Source organism: Macaca fascicularis, chromosome 1, assembly GCF_037993035.2.
Source record: "Macaca fascicularis isolate 582-1 chromosome 1, T2T-MFA8v1.1".
NCBI classification, from domain to species: Eukaryota; Metazoa; Chordata; class Mammalia; order Primates; family Cercopithecidae; genus Macaca; species Macaca fascicularis.
The window spans coordinates 5594991-5613118 of NC_088375.1; the positions used below are offsets into that span (position 1 = coordinate 5594991).

General features: G+C 38.1%; 1 protein-coding gene across 5 annotated transcripts in view; it reads left to right on the forward strand.

The window, feature by feature from the left end:
- Nucleotides 1-18128, forward strand: part of AKT3 (AKT serine/threonine kinase 3) — a 362856-nt gene that overhangs the window by 239889 nt on the left and 104839 nt on the right. For 4 of the 5 annotated variants that reach the window (XM_005539655.5, XM_065531593.2, XM_065531583.2 and 1 more), the window contains 2 exons: nt 4155-4220; nt 5584-5652. The exons of the other annotated variant lie outside the window; for it this stretch is intronic. In XM_005539655.5, coding sequence (XP_005539712.2) covers nt 4155-4220; nt 5584-5652 — 135 coding nt within the window. The remainder of the gene's footprint in view (nt 1-4154; nt 4221-5583; nt 5653-18128) is intronic. 5 annotated transcript variants of the gene reach the window in all.

The window sequence follows — 18128 nt, forward strand, 5'->3', positions numbered from 1 at the left end:
AGTAGGTTGTTTGAAGATGGGAGGCAGTTTTTTGAAGTAGAAATGACCTTTAATGTTGAACTTAGATGTGGAATCAGTTGGTGCAGGGATTAAAGGAGATGACACTCATGGTGTTCTTGATAATTAAGAGTAGAAATTTTCTTTTTCTCCTCTTCTTTGCCATCTCCTATACCTCATTCCCTCAAATAACCTAACTACCACAAAACATTGAGAGGGTCAAATGAAAGGAGAACTTTAGATCATGTGTAGTAGAGGGTGAATGATAAATTGGAGAGGATCGGGAAAATAAATATTAAAAGGAAGACTATTCCTCTGCCTCAAGAAATAAAATCCCATTTCCCCTAATGCTTCTTTCCATGAAAGAAATTAGATTTAAAAGTTCGTTATTTAGTATTTTATCATGGATAATATATGTAAATTTGTATTTCAAAAGCTTTTCCATGAAAAAAAAATATTGTATACCCAAGCATTGCTAGAACTCTTTATAATTATGATCAACAAATGGATTTTTTGAAAGGCATCACATTGTTTTAGTCACTGTTTTACTACTATTATTTTTAACTTTTTGTTTTGACATGTTGCTTTTAACTGTAATTAAAAATTATTGGCATCTGTGTTTACTTTTTAGCTTGCGCATACCTTATCTTCATAGCAGCAACTAATTAGTATGTGAAATACAGTACCATTAAATGTGCATTAATGGGAAGAAATTCTAATCTGATCAGCTGTAAAATATGTTACAAAATACATTTTGATATGTACATGGTGTTCATTCCAGTTCCATTCTCATAACAAAGAAATACTGTTTTTGCTTTTGCCTCCATACGTCTTTACGTGGTTCCTTGCATGTGGTCAGATTACAAATTTAGGGGGTAAAAAAGTCTTCCCTTATGAAACTTACTAAGTGATTTAGAGAAATAACTATTATGTGTGATAAGGCTGTTTTAACAAAATAGAATGTAATACCTCACTGACATTTTTCAAGGCACTAGAATATCTTTTCTACTTCCAAATAAATTTCATACATACTTTTCCTTAGTCTTTTCCTAATTTATTGACCCAGATTACTTAACATCTTAAACCATAACATGTAAATGTTATCTTCTGAATTTCTTTCTGAACTGCCTATACAAATTTCTATGATTTACTCTCATGTTGGAGGCATATAACTTTTATATTATTACTGTTAACTTGATATCTCAAAACTATCCCCTTTTTCTTGTTCCTGCTGCCACCATAGTAGTCCAAGCCATCCTCACTTCTCTCTTGGGGTACTGTAATACTTTCCTAATTGATCCTTCTTAGAAGAACATGAATAGACTTTTACAAACATGTCACCCACACCCCATCACTTTCTCCATGTCCCACACCATCACAATACCCAACTTACACTCTTCCAATAGCATTGGTTTTCCCTTACAGCCCCATTGACAATAGTGGATAACCTCCACTTTTTCCTTAATACCACTTATCAGAAGGAGTAATTGTTTAAGTTGGATAATTTACTTGTTTGTGTTTTCCACTAGCCTGTGAACTCCATGAGCAATGGAATCTTATCTTTTTATTAAGTTACTTTATACCAGCACTTTTCTTAGCAATTAGTGAGTGCACATCAGCAGTTGTTTTTTTTTAAGTGAATGGACTTGGTTCAGTATATCACAAAATAGCCACTTGTATAATGCTTAATCATGTATTTCATACTCCCTCTGTGATGCTCACTGACAGTAGTATCCCCTTCTCTGGTTTTTCCCGTTAACACTGATCACCATGTAGGTAGAATTGAAGCTCCATGAGAGCAGCGAATTTTGTCTGTTTTTTCAGTGTCCTGTCTCTGATATGCAGATGAATACCCAGAAGATACTCGTTGCACATGTGTTGAAGGAGTTGGGTGGGTGGCTGGATGGCTGGACGGATGAATGGATGAATGAACTCTTGCACACTTGACATCTTGGAATTCTTTCCTATGATACACAATTCAGTTCAATAGACATGTATTAAGTATCTGCTGTATGCTTACCATCATGTTAGGCACAGTATATTTGGAAATCAGTAAGTTCTCGTGTCATTTCTGCTTCTGATTTATTTTGTTTTGCAATGTTTGCTACTCTAATTAACTTACGAACTATAGTAAGATATGACAGTGGCTTTCAAATTGAGCACTTAAAACTGACTCCTATAAAACAACTAAGACTGAGATGATTTCATGTTTATACTTTCCTTCACTTGTTGTTAATTATACTTTCTGTTCAGACACAATTGATGTGACCTTCCTGGAATGGCTGTAGGATCTTAGCTTCTTTGATTAATGTAGTTACTATCTTTTGAGTTTAAGGTCAAATATTTTTATAACGATAACAAATATAATGCAGTGTCCTGATGTTTTGCTTTTCATGTCTTTCTTATATGTAATTTTGATTTTCTGATAGTGTTAAGAAATTGATTCAGCAAGGGCTTTAAGATCTTGCCAGAATTGAAGAACAGAGATGCTCTGTTAGCTTCAGCAGTTATCTTCCTTTCGTTTCTTCTTTAAGATAGTGTTACTTCTGAAATATGAAACATTAACTCCAGTTCTCCATATGTTGGAGAAAACACTAGTTTGCTTTTGATAGCAATATGAGATTATGCCCAAAGTTGGGGAAAACATTCTTAGTTTATTTTTGGTTTGAAATATACTTACATTTTAAAATGATCACCTACAGTAGGAGGATTGTGAGCCTTTTTTTCTTTTTCTTTTTCTTTTTTTTTTAAAAAAAAGAGGCACATTGGCCGGGCGCAGTGGCTGAAGCCTGTAATCCCAACACTTTGGGAGGCCGAGACGGGCGGATCACGAGGTCAGGAGATCGAGACCATCCTGGCTAACACGGTGAAACCCCGTCTCTACTAAAAAAAACTAGCCGGGCGAGGTGGCAGGTGCCTGTAGTCCCAGCTACTCGGGAGGCTGAGGCAGGAGAATGGCGTAAACCCGGGAGACGGAGCTTGCAGTGAGCCGAGATCCCGCCACTGCACTCCAGCCTGGGCGACAGAGTGAGACTCCGTCTCAAAAAAAAAAAAAAAAAAAGATGCACATTAAACTTGTATTCTCTGGAGCTAAGCTATGAGGACGAAAAAGCATAAGAAAGATACAGTGGACTTCGGGGAGTTGGGGGAAAGGATGGAAGCCGGGTGAGGGATAAAAGACTACACATTGGGTATGGTGTATGCTTCTCAGGTGATGGGTGCACCGAAATCTCAGAAATCACCACTAAAGAACTTATTCCTATAACCAAACACCACCTGTTTCCCAAAAACCTATTGGAATTAAAAAAAAAAAAGTGTAACACCCGCCCCCCTGCAACCAAAGGAAAAAAATCCCGTAGTCTCAGCTACTTGGGAGTCTGAAGCTGGAGGATTGCTTGATCCTCAGGAATTTGAGCTCAGCCTGGGCAACATAGCAAGACCCTATCTCTAAAAAAATAAGGAAGTGCATAAGGCTGGGCATGGCGCCTCACATCTGTAATCCCAGCTACTCAGGAGGCTGAGGCAGAAGGAATGCTTGAGTCCAGGAGTTCAAGGTTAGAGTGAGCTATGATTGTACTCCATCCTGGGCAACAGAGCAAGAACTTGTCTCTAAAAAACAAAATAAAAAAGCAAAAAGCCACAAGCAGAAAGGTATATATTTTTATACTCTGTTCCTTTCTATTTCTAAAATGTGTAATTTAGAACTAAATATTGCTTGTGTATTCTGTGTTCTAATAACGAATTTCTTTAAAGTAGGAGACTTTTAGATTCTATATTTATTGTGAAATATATCCTTTCATCCCCCTGAATAAAATGTATTACAAACATGGAGATATTAAATTACCTCATGCTGAAATATTAGTTGATAAATTCTCCCTGATAATTTTCTGGCTGATTTTTATAACATTCTTGATATAGTTTGATTAAGTATGATTGAATTTATATGAACTTATACAGCCATATTAATTAAATCATTAATTTGAGTTTTTTTGTATTTTGGTGGAGAGAATGCTGAGTGGTAAAGGAAGCATGCCACTGTGTTTTAAAATCCTTTTCAATCTCGGCTTAACCGCTTACAATTTTAGAGAAATAGTGAAATTATTATTATCGGTGCTCTCAAAACATATATTGAAGGTTTGCTTTTTTTTCTTTTGTAGGATGAAGTGGCACACACTCTTACTGAAAGCAGAGTATTAAAGAACACTAGACATCCCTTTTTAACAGTAAGTGACTAGAGGACAGATGTTATAATCATAACATTTGAAATTTAAGGAATTTTGTGTTAGAAATTAAATTGTGAAAAATACTATTCATTTAGATATCCCATTTTCTTTGTGGAAAGACTGTAAGTCAAATTTCCTATAACTTATTAGAATGTATGGATTTTTACAGTATGTATGCATTGATAATTCTTCCCATTATGCATTTATTACTTTTTTGAGAATTTTTTTTCTCCCACGAATCTCTTGCCTTTAAAAACAAAAACAAACCATAGAATTAATAGATTACCTCTGGCGTTTTAAGGAGACTATTGAGGAGATGACAGATTTTTAAAAATTTCTTAAGTGTAAAGATTTTATGTTTGTTTTATTGGCTTCTGATAAATATTTTAATGATCAGAAGCATTTCTTCAAATATGAAAGGCAGAAATGTTTATTGAAAATATTTTATAGAAATGAGACTTCTTTGAGGGATAGAGTACTTTAAGAAATATGGGAATGCTAAATACATTAGAGGGGGGATAAGCCATGCTATGTTTTTTTCATGAGACAAAGAATAAACTGTGATTATATGATATGCCTACAATGTAGTTGTTTTGAAAGAAACTGGATTTTTTAGTTCTGTTCTTAGATTCCTTGTAATATAGGGATAATTGGTAAAGTTTCTGTATTTTCCTGGTTCCAATGAACTATATTGAGATTAAAAAATAATAGCTAGGCTTTCAAAAGTGGAACCCTTTGCACTATTTGGAATATCTGAAATAGACATTTTCAGAGCTGTCAGTAGATACCTAGACTTACTTTGCTACCTTTTTTGGTGTATTTATTGTCTAGTGTAATAAGATAGCCTTTTGGTATTTTTTAATAACCTATATATAACCTACAAAATTATATAAACCAACTCTGTTGGGTTGGGTTCTGTTATGCAGTCAATATGCAAAAAGTGATGTTGTCATTGTATTAGAAACCTGAGTATAACAACTGTAGCTAGATTCCTAAGGAACTTCAACTAGCGCAATTTGTTGGCCATGCTGTGAGGTTGCATGGATGAGCACCTCGAGTACTAACGCAGCTTCAAATCAATGGCACATTAGATTGAGAAGTGCTTGTTGCAATTATGTTTACTTTTACTTGAAATTTTAATTTTAATTTTTATTGTAATAATACCTATTGTGAACTAAACATTTGTTTTATGTTTCTCATAAACTCTTAAGCACTTTTAAGTAGTAAATAAACTCTTAAGAAACAATAACAATTCTTTTCATCAATCGTGCTTACTATTTCTAAGTGTTCTACTTTTAGTACAATTATTATTATAAGAATACAGGGTTATAATATAACATTTTTTCTTTTTTTTTATTTCAAGTCCTTGAAATATTCCTTCCAGACAAAAGACCGTTTGTGTTTTGTGATGGAATATGTTAATGGGGGCGAGGTGAGTCAATAAGTAAATCCAGTATTTGCATGGTAGTGTTTTCATTATTTTAAAAACATTACTTAAAATGCAAGTTTAATATAGTAGTTCTCCATTTCTTGATAGGAATTTGTGTAGCTCTTAATACTATTGAATGGATGGGAGGAAATTATTTCTGATGAGATGTAATGATTGTTTTTAGATAACTACATTTATATGTTGGAAAGCATAATCATATTCTTTTTCCTGTGTTTTTAAATGTAAAACGTTTTAACAGAAGTATGATTTTTGAAATCATGTTATTAGATTTTGAAAACCAGAAATAGAGATTTATTATGTTTTACAAAGTTTCTTTTCAAGTAGGCTGCAAACATTGTGAAAAGTTATTTTACCCATATTCTAAACTCAGTGGAACAATAGTCCATGGGCACATTATGGCTGAGTTTTCTCTTCTTGTTTACAGTAGTTAGAGTACTATGACTATATATATATTTAAATATATATTTAAATATATATATGTGTGTGTGTGTGTGTGTATATATATATTTTTTTTTTTTTTGAGACGTAGTCTCACTCTGTCGCCCAGGCTCTGTGTGTGTGTGTGTGTGTGTGTGTGTGTGTGTGTGTTTGTGTGTGTGTATATATATATATATTTTTTTTTTTTTTTTGAGACATAGTCTCGCTCTGTCGCCCAGGCTGCAGTGTAGTGCGCGATCTTGGCTCACTGCAAGCTCCTTCTCCCGGATTCACGTCATTCTCCTGCCTCAGCCTCCCGAGTAGCTGGGACTGCAGGCGCCCACTGCCACGCCCGGCTAATTTTTTGTGTTTTTTAGTAGAGACGGGGTTTCACCGTGTTAGCCAGGATGGTCTCGATCTCCTGACCTCGTGATCCGCCCGTCTCGGCCTCCCAAAGTGCTGGGATTACAGGCTTTTTTTTTTTTTTGAGACAGAGTTTCGCTCTGTTGCCAGGCTGGAGTGCAGCAGCGCAATCTAAGCTTACTACCACCTCTGCCTCCCGGGTTCAAGCGATTCTCCTGTCTCAGCCCCCTGAATAGCTGAGACTACAGGGGCGCACCACCACGCCCCGCTAATTTTTGTATTTTTGGTAGAGATGGGGTTTCACTGTGTTAGCCAGGATGGTCTTGATCTCCTGACCTCGTGATCCGTCTGCCTCAGCCTCCCAAAGTTCTGGGATTACAGGTGTGAGCCACCATGCCCGGTCTACCATGACTATATTTAAGAGACTGACAATATCTTACAATTTTGGAGATAAATTTTATAATTTTTATTAGCACATTTCACTCATTCCTTTATTCCTTTTCCTTTCTTTTCCTTGGTTTTGATCACAGTCAATGTGAGGGAAAAGTAAATTTACTGGAAAGACTAACTGGAAATATTTTTATTGTGGACTTTCTGAAATAAATTTAGTTGTTAAATAAGGTCTGTGTCTCATGAAGTTAAAATATTCTTATTTTCCAAAATAAATAATTAAATATCCTTTAGGGAATTTTTTTCCTGTAGAATTATCTGATTTGCAGGAATTTGTTTGTTGCAAAACTTCATTCACTCAGGGCTTGCATGGTGGCTCAGACTTGTAATCCCAGCACTTGGGGAGGCTGAGGCGGGTGGATTACTTGAGCTCAGGAGTTTGAGACCAGCCTGGGCAACTTAGTGGGAGCCTGTCTCTACAAAAAATTAAAAAATTACCTGGACATGGTGGTACACTCCCAGCTGCTGTACTCCCAGCTACTCAGGAGCTGAGGCGGGAAGATCACTTGAGCCTGGGAGGTCAAGGCTGCAGTGAGCCGTGGTCATGCCACTGCACTCCAGCCTGGGTGACAGAGCAATACCTTGTCTCAAAAAAAAAAAAAAAAAAAATCAAAACCCAAAACTTAATTCATTAATTTGGTAAACACGTTTTGAGTGCCTAGGCAGTATGGGTTTATGAAAATGTGTTAAGATATTATCCTTGCTGTGAAGGAGTATGTAAATTTCCTTAGTGTATTACAAATTAGAATGTAGTGAAAGACTTAAGTTCTAATAAAGTCATAAAAGAAAATGCTTTGTGGATGATCTAGCACTTAGGGTAGGCTTAGTGAGATTTCACCCAGGGAACTGAATCGAGAACTTGTTTCAGGCAGAGAGGATGGAATGGGGAGAATCACTGGTGGGTGATAGGACAAGATAATTAGATAATAATAACCCAGGCATACAGAACTGGGCCCTTGCAGTAAGATGTCTGAGAAAATATGAAGAAAATGGATGTTGTGAACCTGTAGGATTGGTACATCTTTTTTTTTGAGATGGGGTCTTTCTCTGTCATTCAGACTAGATTGCAGTGGTGCCATCTCTGCTCACTGCAACCTCCACCTCCTAAGCTTAAGCAATCCTCCCATCACAGCCTCCTGTGTAGCTGGGACTACAGGCACACATCACCATGCTTGGCTAATTTCTGTATTTTTTTTTTGTAGAGATAGAGTTTTGCCATGTTGCCTAGGCTGGTCTTGAACTGTTGGCCTCAAATGATGCACCCACCTCAGCCTTTCACAGGGCTGGGATTACAGACGTGAGCCATCGTACCTGGCCATATTGTTACATCTTAATGACCAATTAATTAGATCTTGGTAGAAACAAAAAGGTACAATGAAAAGTGATTTTTGGTTGGAATTTGGGAGCCTTAGCAGATAACAGTGCAGTTACGAAGAACATGTTAACCTTATACATTTGGTTTTGAAAAAGTTTTTCCTTAACTTTTAAAGTAATATGTATGTGGAACTATGATGGAGAGTGAATAGTCAGAACTGTGGATGCAGTTTTGGCAGCCATTCCCTTAAAGATTATAATTTAAGTTATGAAGGTGGAAATGAAATTGATGAAACCTCTATGTCAGTATCTATCAAAATTTTAAAATGCACTTATACTTGGACTCAGCAATTTCATTTCTAAGAATTTGTCCTGCAGACATACAGATGCACCACAGAATGATATATAAATAAGTATACTCATTGCAGCATTGTAGTACTTTAAATGAGCATTCAGTAAGGAGTCTGCTTAAATAAAGTTACATTGATGCAGTGGAATCTCTATATCCATCTAAAACAATGATGAGACAGCTCAATATGGGCATTTATAGAAGTTAAAAAAAACTAGGTGCAGACAGAGTAAAAAGCATACTTCTGTTGTGTTAAAATAAAGTAAAATTAGATCGTGAACATGTGTATATATGTTTGTCTGTGCATCGAGTATCTCTGAAATTATTCACTGGATATTGGTGCTTGTCTTTGGGAAAATCAACTGAGTGGCTGGGGATAAGATGGAGGAAGACTTTTCATTTTTGTATTTTTCTGTATCTTTTGTGTTTTATGCCACATATATGTATTATCTAATAGTTGAAAGTAGACAGACAAACGGAGGGATGAATGGATGACCAAGGGAAACAATAAGACAGATAAAACAGTCCGCAGACAAAAACTTGGAAAAACACTCTTAAGTGTCTCTATTTTTTAAACAGTATTATGTATTCATGTCTATAGTAACAATTTTCACATTGTTTTACAATTACCTATTTACTTGTCTATCTTTCCCACCAAAGTGTTAACTTCCTAAGAGGCTTGTTCACGGTATAACTCTAGCATCTTATTCACTACTTGTACATAGTTGGTGCTTGACAAATATTCATTGGATTATTTGAATGAATAAGTGAACAAATGGATGAACATTCCCTCAGGGATTAGGGATAAGAGAAGTTAGCTAAAAGTGGTACAACAGGAACTACTGAGGATTAGGAAGAAAAATAGAAAGTGAGGTAGTATACAGTTTGTTTTGTTAAAAAAGCTGAAAGTGTAAATTTAGGAGAGGATATCTTTGTATTTATAAAATACATATGTATTAAGTCTTTGTGGAAGGCACTCTGGTAGATATCTAGGGCATAGAAATCTGAATTAAATATAGATCTTGCCCTGAAAGACTTTATAATCTACTGGAGAAAGATAGGGTACAAAAATAATACTGAGTGTGAAATAATTATCACTTCTATCATAATAGATAGATTGTGGGACTTTGATGGAATGAAGGAAAGCTTCCTAGAGGGTGCTACCTCGCATCTGCACTTCTTTTCTAAACCCAGAGTACTTTTGAGATGAATTAATTGATGATTATTGAAAAAATTTTACACTAAAAGCAGATTTTCAGATTAGCCAGATGATTTTCTTTAGCATTAGTATTCCTACATTATTTTTCTTGTTCAGCATGTCTTTTTTTTTTTCTTCAGAATTTCTCTTTTGGATTGGGCTGTAGATAAGTACTATATTATTTAATATTTTGAAGCAAGTGAACTGATTCTCCAGGGTCTCACTCCATCATCCAGTCTGGAGTACAGTGGTGCGATCTTGGCTCACTGCAACTTCTGCCTCCTGGGCTCAAGCGATCCCCGTGCCTCAGTCTCCTGGGTAGCTGGGATTATAGGTGTGTGCCACCACACCTGGCTGATTTTTGTATTTTTAGTAGAAACGGGGTTTGGCCATGTTGGCCAGGCTAGTCTTGAACTCCTGGCCTCAAGTGCCCACCTCAGCCTCCCTGTATGTGGTATATAGTTTTAACATGCGTAGGTAATTACAGTGTTGGTACACACACACACACACACACACACACACACACACACACACACAGAGAGAGAGAAAATAAAAAGTTATTTATATTTAATAACTTTAGTAGGAAATAGAATTGTGTGTATTTAACCTCGTAATTTTTTATTTTTTTAGATTATTAGATATATTTTAAAATAGTTATTTAGTTCTTGGAGTATAGTAGGATTATTTCAATTCTTGATTTATCACGGCTGGGGAGGAAATCTATGCTTAATGTGTTTATCCTTGTGGCAACTTTTTTAATGTTGGTTTTGCTTTGGGTTCACCTTGCCATTTATTCTGCCCAGGGATGCCTTATAAAAATGCAGAAAACGACCAGGCCTGGTGGCTTACGCCTGTAATCCCAGCACTTTGGGAGGCTGAGGTGGGCCTCCCAAAGTGGTCAGGAGTTCGAGTGGTCAGGAGTGGTCAGGAGTTCGAGACCAGCCTGGCCAACATGATGAAACCCCATCTCTACTAAAAATACAAAAAATTAGCCGGGTGTAGTGGTGGGTGCTTGTAATCCCAGCTCCTTGGGAGGCTGAGGTAGGAGAATTGCTTGAACCCAGGAGGCGGAGGGTACAGTAAGCCAAGATCACTCCAGCCTGGGTGACAGAGCAAGACTCTGTCTCAAAAAAAAAAAAAAAAAAAAAATGCAGATAACTTAGTTGCTATAGAAAGAGTATTAAACATAGTAGTTATATTTTTGAAATAGGATTGAAATAGAGAGGATTAAAGTAAGGGAAACAATAAACACACATAAACACTTCACACTAGCACAATCCACACAAATACCACGACTTAGCCAGTGGGATAGTATCTGTGTGGCATCTAAGGACTTGAGCCTGAGAATATTGGCCTTTTGTAAGCAAGCTCTGGTAAGTTCATAATACCCAAATGGCAGCACACTCAAATCTTTTTATATCAAGTTTTTGCCCTAAGATGAGCTGCTTTAGTCTGTGCTCTAGAAAGTTTACCTTGAATTATAATTTGAGTTAGGGGTTTAGCATGCTCTTGATTATGCTTGTGATTTTTATGTGTTTGTCAATATTAGTCACATGCCACGTAGCAATGTTGCAGTCAGTGATGGATAGCACAGTGGTCGTCCCATAAGACAAACATGCACAGGTTTGTAGCCTAGGAGCCATAGGCTATAATACCATATAGCCCAGGTGTGTAGTAGGCTATGTCATCTAGGTTTGTGTAAATCACTATGATGTTCACACAATGATGAAATTGCCTGTATTAGTTCTCACACTACAAAAAAATCTGCCCCAGACTGGGTAATTTATAAAGGAAAGAGGTTTAATTGACTCAAAGGTCCGCAGGGCTGGGGAGTCCTCAGGAAACTTATAATCATGGCGGAAGGGGAAGCAAACGTGTCCTCCTTCACATGGTGACAGGAAGAAGTGCTGAGCAAAGGGGGAAAAGCTCCTTATAAAACCATCAGATCTTGTGAGAACTCGCTCACTATCATAGAAATAGCGTGGTGGTAACCACCCCCATGATTACATTACCTCCTGCGAGGGCCCTCCCATGACATGGGGATTATGGGAGCTACAATTCAAGATGAGATTTGAGTGGGGACACAGCCAAACTATATCATTCTGCTCCTGGCCCCTCCCAAATCTCATATCCTCACATTTCAAAACACAATCATGCCTTTCCAACAGCCCCTTAAAATCTTAATTCATTTCATCAATATCCCAGAAGTCCAAGTTCAAAGTCTCATCTGAGACAAGGCAAGTCTCTTCTGACTATGAGCCTGTAAAGTCAAAAGCAAGTTAGTTACTTCCTAGATACCATGGGGGTACAGGCATTGGGTAAATACACCCATTCCAGATGGGAGAAATTGGCCAGAACAAAGGAGCTACAGATCCCATGCAAGTCAAATCCAACAGGGCAGTCATTAAACCTTGAAATTCCAAAATAATCTCCTTTAACTCCATGTCTCACATCCAGATCATGCTGATACAGGAGGTGGGCTCCTATGACCTTGAGCAGCACCACTCCTGTGGCTTCACAGGGTACAGCCCTCCTCCCAGCTACTTTCATGGGCTGGTGTTGAGTGTCTGTGGCTTTTCCAGGTGCATGGTGCAAGCTGTCAGTAGATGACCGTTCTGGGGTCTGGAGGACAGTGGCCCTCTTCTCAGAGCTCCACTAGGCAGTGCCCCAGTGGGGACTTTGTGTGGGGGCCCCAACACCACATTTCCTTTCTGCAGTGCCCTAGCAGAGGTTCTCCATGAGGACTTTGCCCCTGCAGCAGACTGGTCATCCAGTTGTTTCCACACATCCTCTGAAATCTAGGTGGAGGTTCCCAAACCTTAATTCTTGTCTTCTGCACACCAGCAGGACCAACACCACATGGAAGCTGCCAATGCTTGGGGCTTGCACCCTCTGAAGCAATGGCCTGAGCTGTACATTGGCCTCTTTTAGCCACAGTTGGGACTGAAGCAGTTGGGATGCAGGGCACCATGTCCCAAGGCTGCACATGGGACAGTGCAGTAGTGGGGCCCTACTTTTGGGCCTTGGCCCTGGCCCACAAAACTATTTTTCCCTCCTAGGCCTCTGAGCCTATGATGGGAGGGGCTGCTGCAAAGGTCTCTGAAATGCCCTGAAGACATTTTCCCCTTTGTCTTGGTGATTAACATCTGGCTCCTTGTTACTTATGCAAATTGTTACTTATGCAAAATTTAAGTGAGCTTGAATTTCGACCCCCAAAATGGGTTTTCCTTTTCTATTGTATTGTCAGGCTGCAAATTTTCCAAACTTTACTTCTCTGCATTCTCTTCAGTGCTGTGCCACTTAGAAATTTCTTCCGCCAGATACCCCAAATCATTTCCTTCAAGTTCAAAGTTCCACAGATCTCTAGGGCAGAGGCAAAATGCTACCATTCTCTTTGGTAAAGCATAGCAAGAGTCACCTTTACTCCACTTACCAGTAAGTTCCTCATCTCCATCTGAGACCACCTCAGCCTGGACTTCATTGTCCATATCACTGTCAGCATTTTGGTCAAAGCTATTCAGCAAGTCTCTAGGAAGTTCCAAACTTTCTCACATTTTTCTGTCTTCTTTTGAGCCCTCCAGACTGTTCCAACCTTGCCTGTTACCTGGTTGGAAAGCCGCTTTTACATATTTGGGTATCTTTACAGCAGCACCACACTCTCCATGGTACCAACATACTGTATTAGTCTGTTCTCTGTTCTCATGCTGCTATGAACTGCCCGAGACTGGGTAATTTATAAAGGAAAGAAGTTTAATTGACTCAGTTCTGCAGGGCTGGAGAGGCCTTAGGAAACCCACAATCGTGGTGGAAGGGGAAGCCAACATGTCCTTCTTCACATGGAAGCAGGAGAGAGAAGTGCCAAGCAAAGGTGGAAAAGCCCCTTATAAAACCGTCAGATTTCATCAGAACTCACTCACTGTCAGCAGAACAGCATGGAGGTAACCAGTCCTGTGATTCAATTACCTTCCACTGGGTCCCTCCCACAACACATGGGGATTATGGAAACTGCAGTTCAAGATGAGATTTGGGTGGGGACACAGCCAAACCATATCATTGCCTACCAGCAAATTTCTCAGGCCATATTCCAGTTGTTCAGTGATGCATGACTGTATTTAGAGCACTAAAACTTCTTGATGGAAGTGGATTGTAAGAGAATTGTTGGCTGTGAAAAATCAACCTTAACTTCTTACAGTCGTATTGGTACAATGGAATTTCATCATAGTTGCATGTAATTTATGTGAATTCAAAGAAGTGGGCTCAATAAGGTATAGCTGAGATAGATAAGTTGATTTAAATGATGTGATTATTCTGCTCTTCTTCTCGATGAGTATATTTACAGAGTGACCTTAGGATGAGAGATATAAATTTGCTATGCTTTACTCCTTGTTACTTCCTACTTTCTATGCATAGAGCTTCATGGAATATAAACTCTGGTGTTTTAAAATACAAAGCTTTCATAAAATGTCATTGAGTGCATTGTAACTGCAGGTGTTCATTTAGAGAAACTATATTCTGGCCAGGCCTGGTGGCTCATGCCTGTAATTCTGGTGCTTTGGGCAGCTGAGACAGGAGGATTGCTTGGGGCCAGGAGTTTGAGACCAGCCTGGCCAACATAGTGAGATCCCATGTCAAAAAAAAAAAGTTAGCCATGCATGGTGATGTGTGCCTGTAGTCCTAGTAAATTAATCAGGAAAGCTGAGGTGGGAAGTTCACTTGAGCCCAGGAACTCAGGGTTATAGGGAGCCATGGTTGTGTTACTGCACTCCAGTGTGGGCAACAGAGTGAAACCCTGTCTCAAAAGAAAAGAAAAAAGACTGTATTCTTGTACCAAAGACAGAAAACCGTCCTGGGTTTACCTATGTCAAGAGACGACAGTATGTCGGTCTCCAGTGTAATACCATTCTAAGGAATGTTTGGGAATGATTTGATTATTTTTGATACTTTATGATTAGCTTTATAATCTAGTATATTATAGTTCATTCATCTATTAAATATTTAATGATCAACTTCTGCGGGCTAGACCTCAAAGATTCATAAGTAAGGAAAACCTAGTATTTTCCTTTGATGAGTGACTAACTGGGGAGATAGATGAGAAAATACTTGTATACGCTGCAGTGACATGATTGCTCTGATAATACTGGTTACTGTGCATGGGGAAAATGAGCACTTTAACGAATCTCAAGGAGCAGAGGAAAGGAAGGCAAAGGGTGCCAGAGTAGGAAACTCTTCTTAAAAAGTGGTTGCTAAGCTAAGACGTAAGAATAACTACACGTTATATCACTAAGGTTGGGAAGGAGAGCATTCCTACACAGGTAAAATGGCATGTGTAGAGTACACAGGAGCAGACAGGTTCTCCCACTCCCCGAATACAGCACAGTATGGATAATGGATAGAGTTCTGCAGAGGAAAGCCAGAGAGTCTGCACAGGTAGTCAGAATCACATTAAGACAGATCTTCACTCGCAAGTCATGTAGATGAAGGCAGTGGAGCATCATGGAAGAATTTCTTTGGGGAAATGTTTAGAAAGAATGCTTAGCAGTATAAAGCTTGAAGTAGAGAGGACAAAAGTGGAAGCAAGGAAAATACTTGGGAGGCTGCTGTAGTTAGAAGGTTTTCAGTAATTCAGTTATAAAAATGATAAGGTCATCGCACGTGGTGGCTCATGCCTGTAATCCCAGCACTTTGGGAGGCTGAGGTGGGTGGATCACCTGAGGTCAGGAGTTTGAGACCAGCCTGACCAACATAGAGAAACCCCGTCTCTACTAAAAATACAAAATTAGTCAGGCCTGGTGGTGCATGCCTGTAATCCCAGCTACTCAGGAGGCTGAGGCAGGAGAATTTCTTGAACCTAGGAGGCAGAGGTTGCAATGAGCCCAGATTGTGCCATTGCACTCCAGCCTGGGCAACAGGAGCAAAACTCCATCTCAGAAAAATAAATAAAAAAAAAAATAAACAGATAAGGTTATTAATTGAGGCAGTGTTAGAAGGAATCAAATTCTAGTAATATTTAGGTGTTAGAATCACCAGGATTTAATGAATAAATACACAGAGAAGTATCATACGATTTCCTGTTTGCTGCTTGGGGAATTGTGGATACTGGAGTATTTATAAAAATAGAGAACGCAGGAAGAAGAATGAGTTCTTATGCAGATCCTGCTATATTTGAAGCACCTAGTGTGGCAACCAAGGAGTGGGGAGAGTTAAGTCAGAGATACAAATAGGCATCATGAGCAATGATAAAACCCAGGAAGTGAGGAAATACCCAATGTGAGGAAAGTATGTACAGTTAGAACATCAGTGGCCAAGAATGGTGCCTGGAAATGCCAGAGTAAGACACGCTATGGACACAGCTATAGATGCAGTGAGACTTTAGTCCACAGGTGCAGATGCAAGAGAAGCCTAAGGAGGATCCTGGGCAGGAGGAGCCAGACAAGAGAAGCCTTAGAAGTTAAGGAGAGATTAGGTACAACAGAGTATATGAAATCCTGTACGATGATAACTGAGAATTGCCCATTGGATTTGACATCTAATAGTTCCTCGAGAGACTACCCGGGATTCTTTCTTTTCTGGGTTGGTCCAAGGTATGCACCTTGGCTGTAGTACAGAATATACAAGGGTTGGCTTGGAGCCCAGTAGAACAAGGTTGTAAGAGTGAGTTCAGTGCAATTTCGGTGGGGGCATTTGTAGAACTGATTGTAATATCTGTCTAGTAATATGACCAATCATACTGCTAATACATCCAAGCAGCTCTCTTTTTATTCCTTAAATGTTACTAAATTTACATGGGAAGCAGAAAAATATCCTGGGAGAATAAAGTGGACAAAATTGACTAAGGAGGTGTTTTTGTTTCCTTTGGTTTAGGAATCTGTACTTAGGACTTGTTTCCAAAATCTTATTCTTAGCTTCATTTATTTCAGGCTTATTTGTTGGACCTCTGCAGTTCTCTCTCAAGTCTGAAATTTCCTGAAGTTAAAGATTCATTAGGGGAGTAAAGGAAAATCATTGTGTAGAAATGCTATTCATCTGATAAATTCTTCACATTCCTCTATTTTCTTTATGTAGGTTGTAATGAGGCTAACAGTTTCAGTTGTGTGCTACTGTTTTTGGTCCATACTTAGTTTGTTGTAAACTCTATATTAATTTCTTTGAAAACGTGTATTTGATTTTTTTGCAATATGGCTTTCAGTTTCATGCCTTTCTTGAGATTCTCATGGTTATTCAGATTTCTCATTTGGCTGCCATTTTGTTATCAGTGAACCAAAATTATCTCATTTTAAATTCACATAAGACAAAAGCACCAGTAGTCAGCATTCTAGTTCTCCTTACTAATTTACGGAGGTGTGATCTGGGTGATTTTTAAATTAATTTAATTATCATTTCATATTCATAGTGATGATTTTTAAAATTTTACGTAGTTTTCAGGTATATAAACATCTTTATTGTCAGGTGTCTGACAAGCTAATTTCTTTGCCAACTATTTTAGTTATTAATATATTATGTAGGTTATATCAGAATCCTGTCTTTCACACAATGCTTTTTCAAAATTCCCAAGTCAAGAAGGATGCATTACAATATTTACATTAGCGTCTAAATTAGGGCAATATAAAGTTGGGAAGCATTTTTAGTATATAATTTTATAATTCAAAGACATTTTAAAAGAATGAATTGTTAAACCAGTGTCTCACTGCATTAAATGTAATTGAATGCACCGAATATAGTTCTTAGGAGATGTGACAAGCCTGAACATGTAACATGCTTGCTTACAAATCTAAAATCTCAGATCAAGTGGCTGAAACTGCAGGGGCCTACCAGGCATCTGTCTATTTACATGATTCCTTTCCATGTGATTATGGCAGAGCACGGCCATCTCAGGGTAGTCAGACTTCTTATACAAAGGCTGGCTTACCACAGAGTGGGTATTTCAAGGGAGGGAAAACAGAAGAAGCTACATATGTATAATTGGAATCCTTGAGGAGGAAAAACAGGACAGTGACACAAAACAGTATTTAAATATGAGAAACTGTAATTTAAAAACATACTTATAGGCTTTTGTGTTCTCCATTTTTCACTTAGCATAATACTTTTAAAATTTATAGATACTGTTCCATATATCAGTAGTTTGTTTCTTTTTATGGCTTTGCTCCATTGTATGATGTACAGTCGTATGTTTATGTAGTTGCCACTGGATAGATGTTTGGGTTCTTTGCAGTTTGGGCCTATTAGAATAAAAGCTCGTGAATATTCCAGTACAAATCTGTGTGAATATGTATTTTTAATATTCTTGGGTAAATACATAGAAATGCAATTTCTGTGTCATTTGTTATGATCAACTTCATTAAAAACTGCAGACTCTTTTCAAAATCAGCT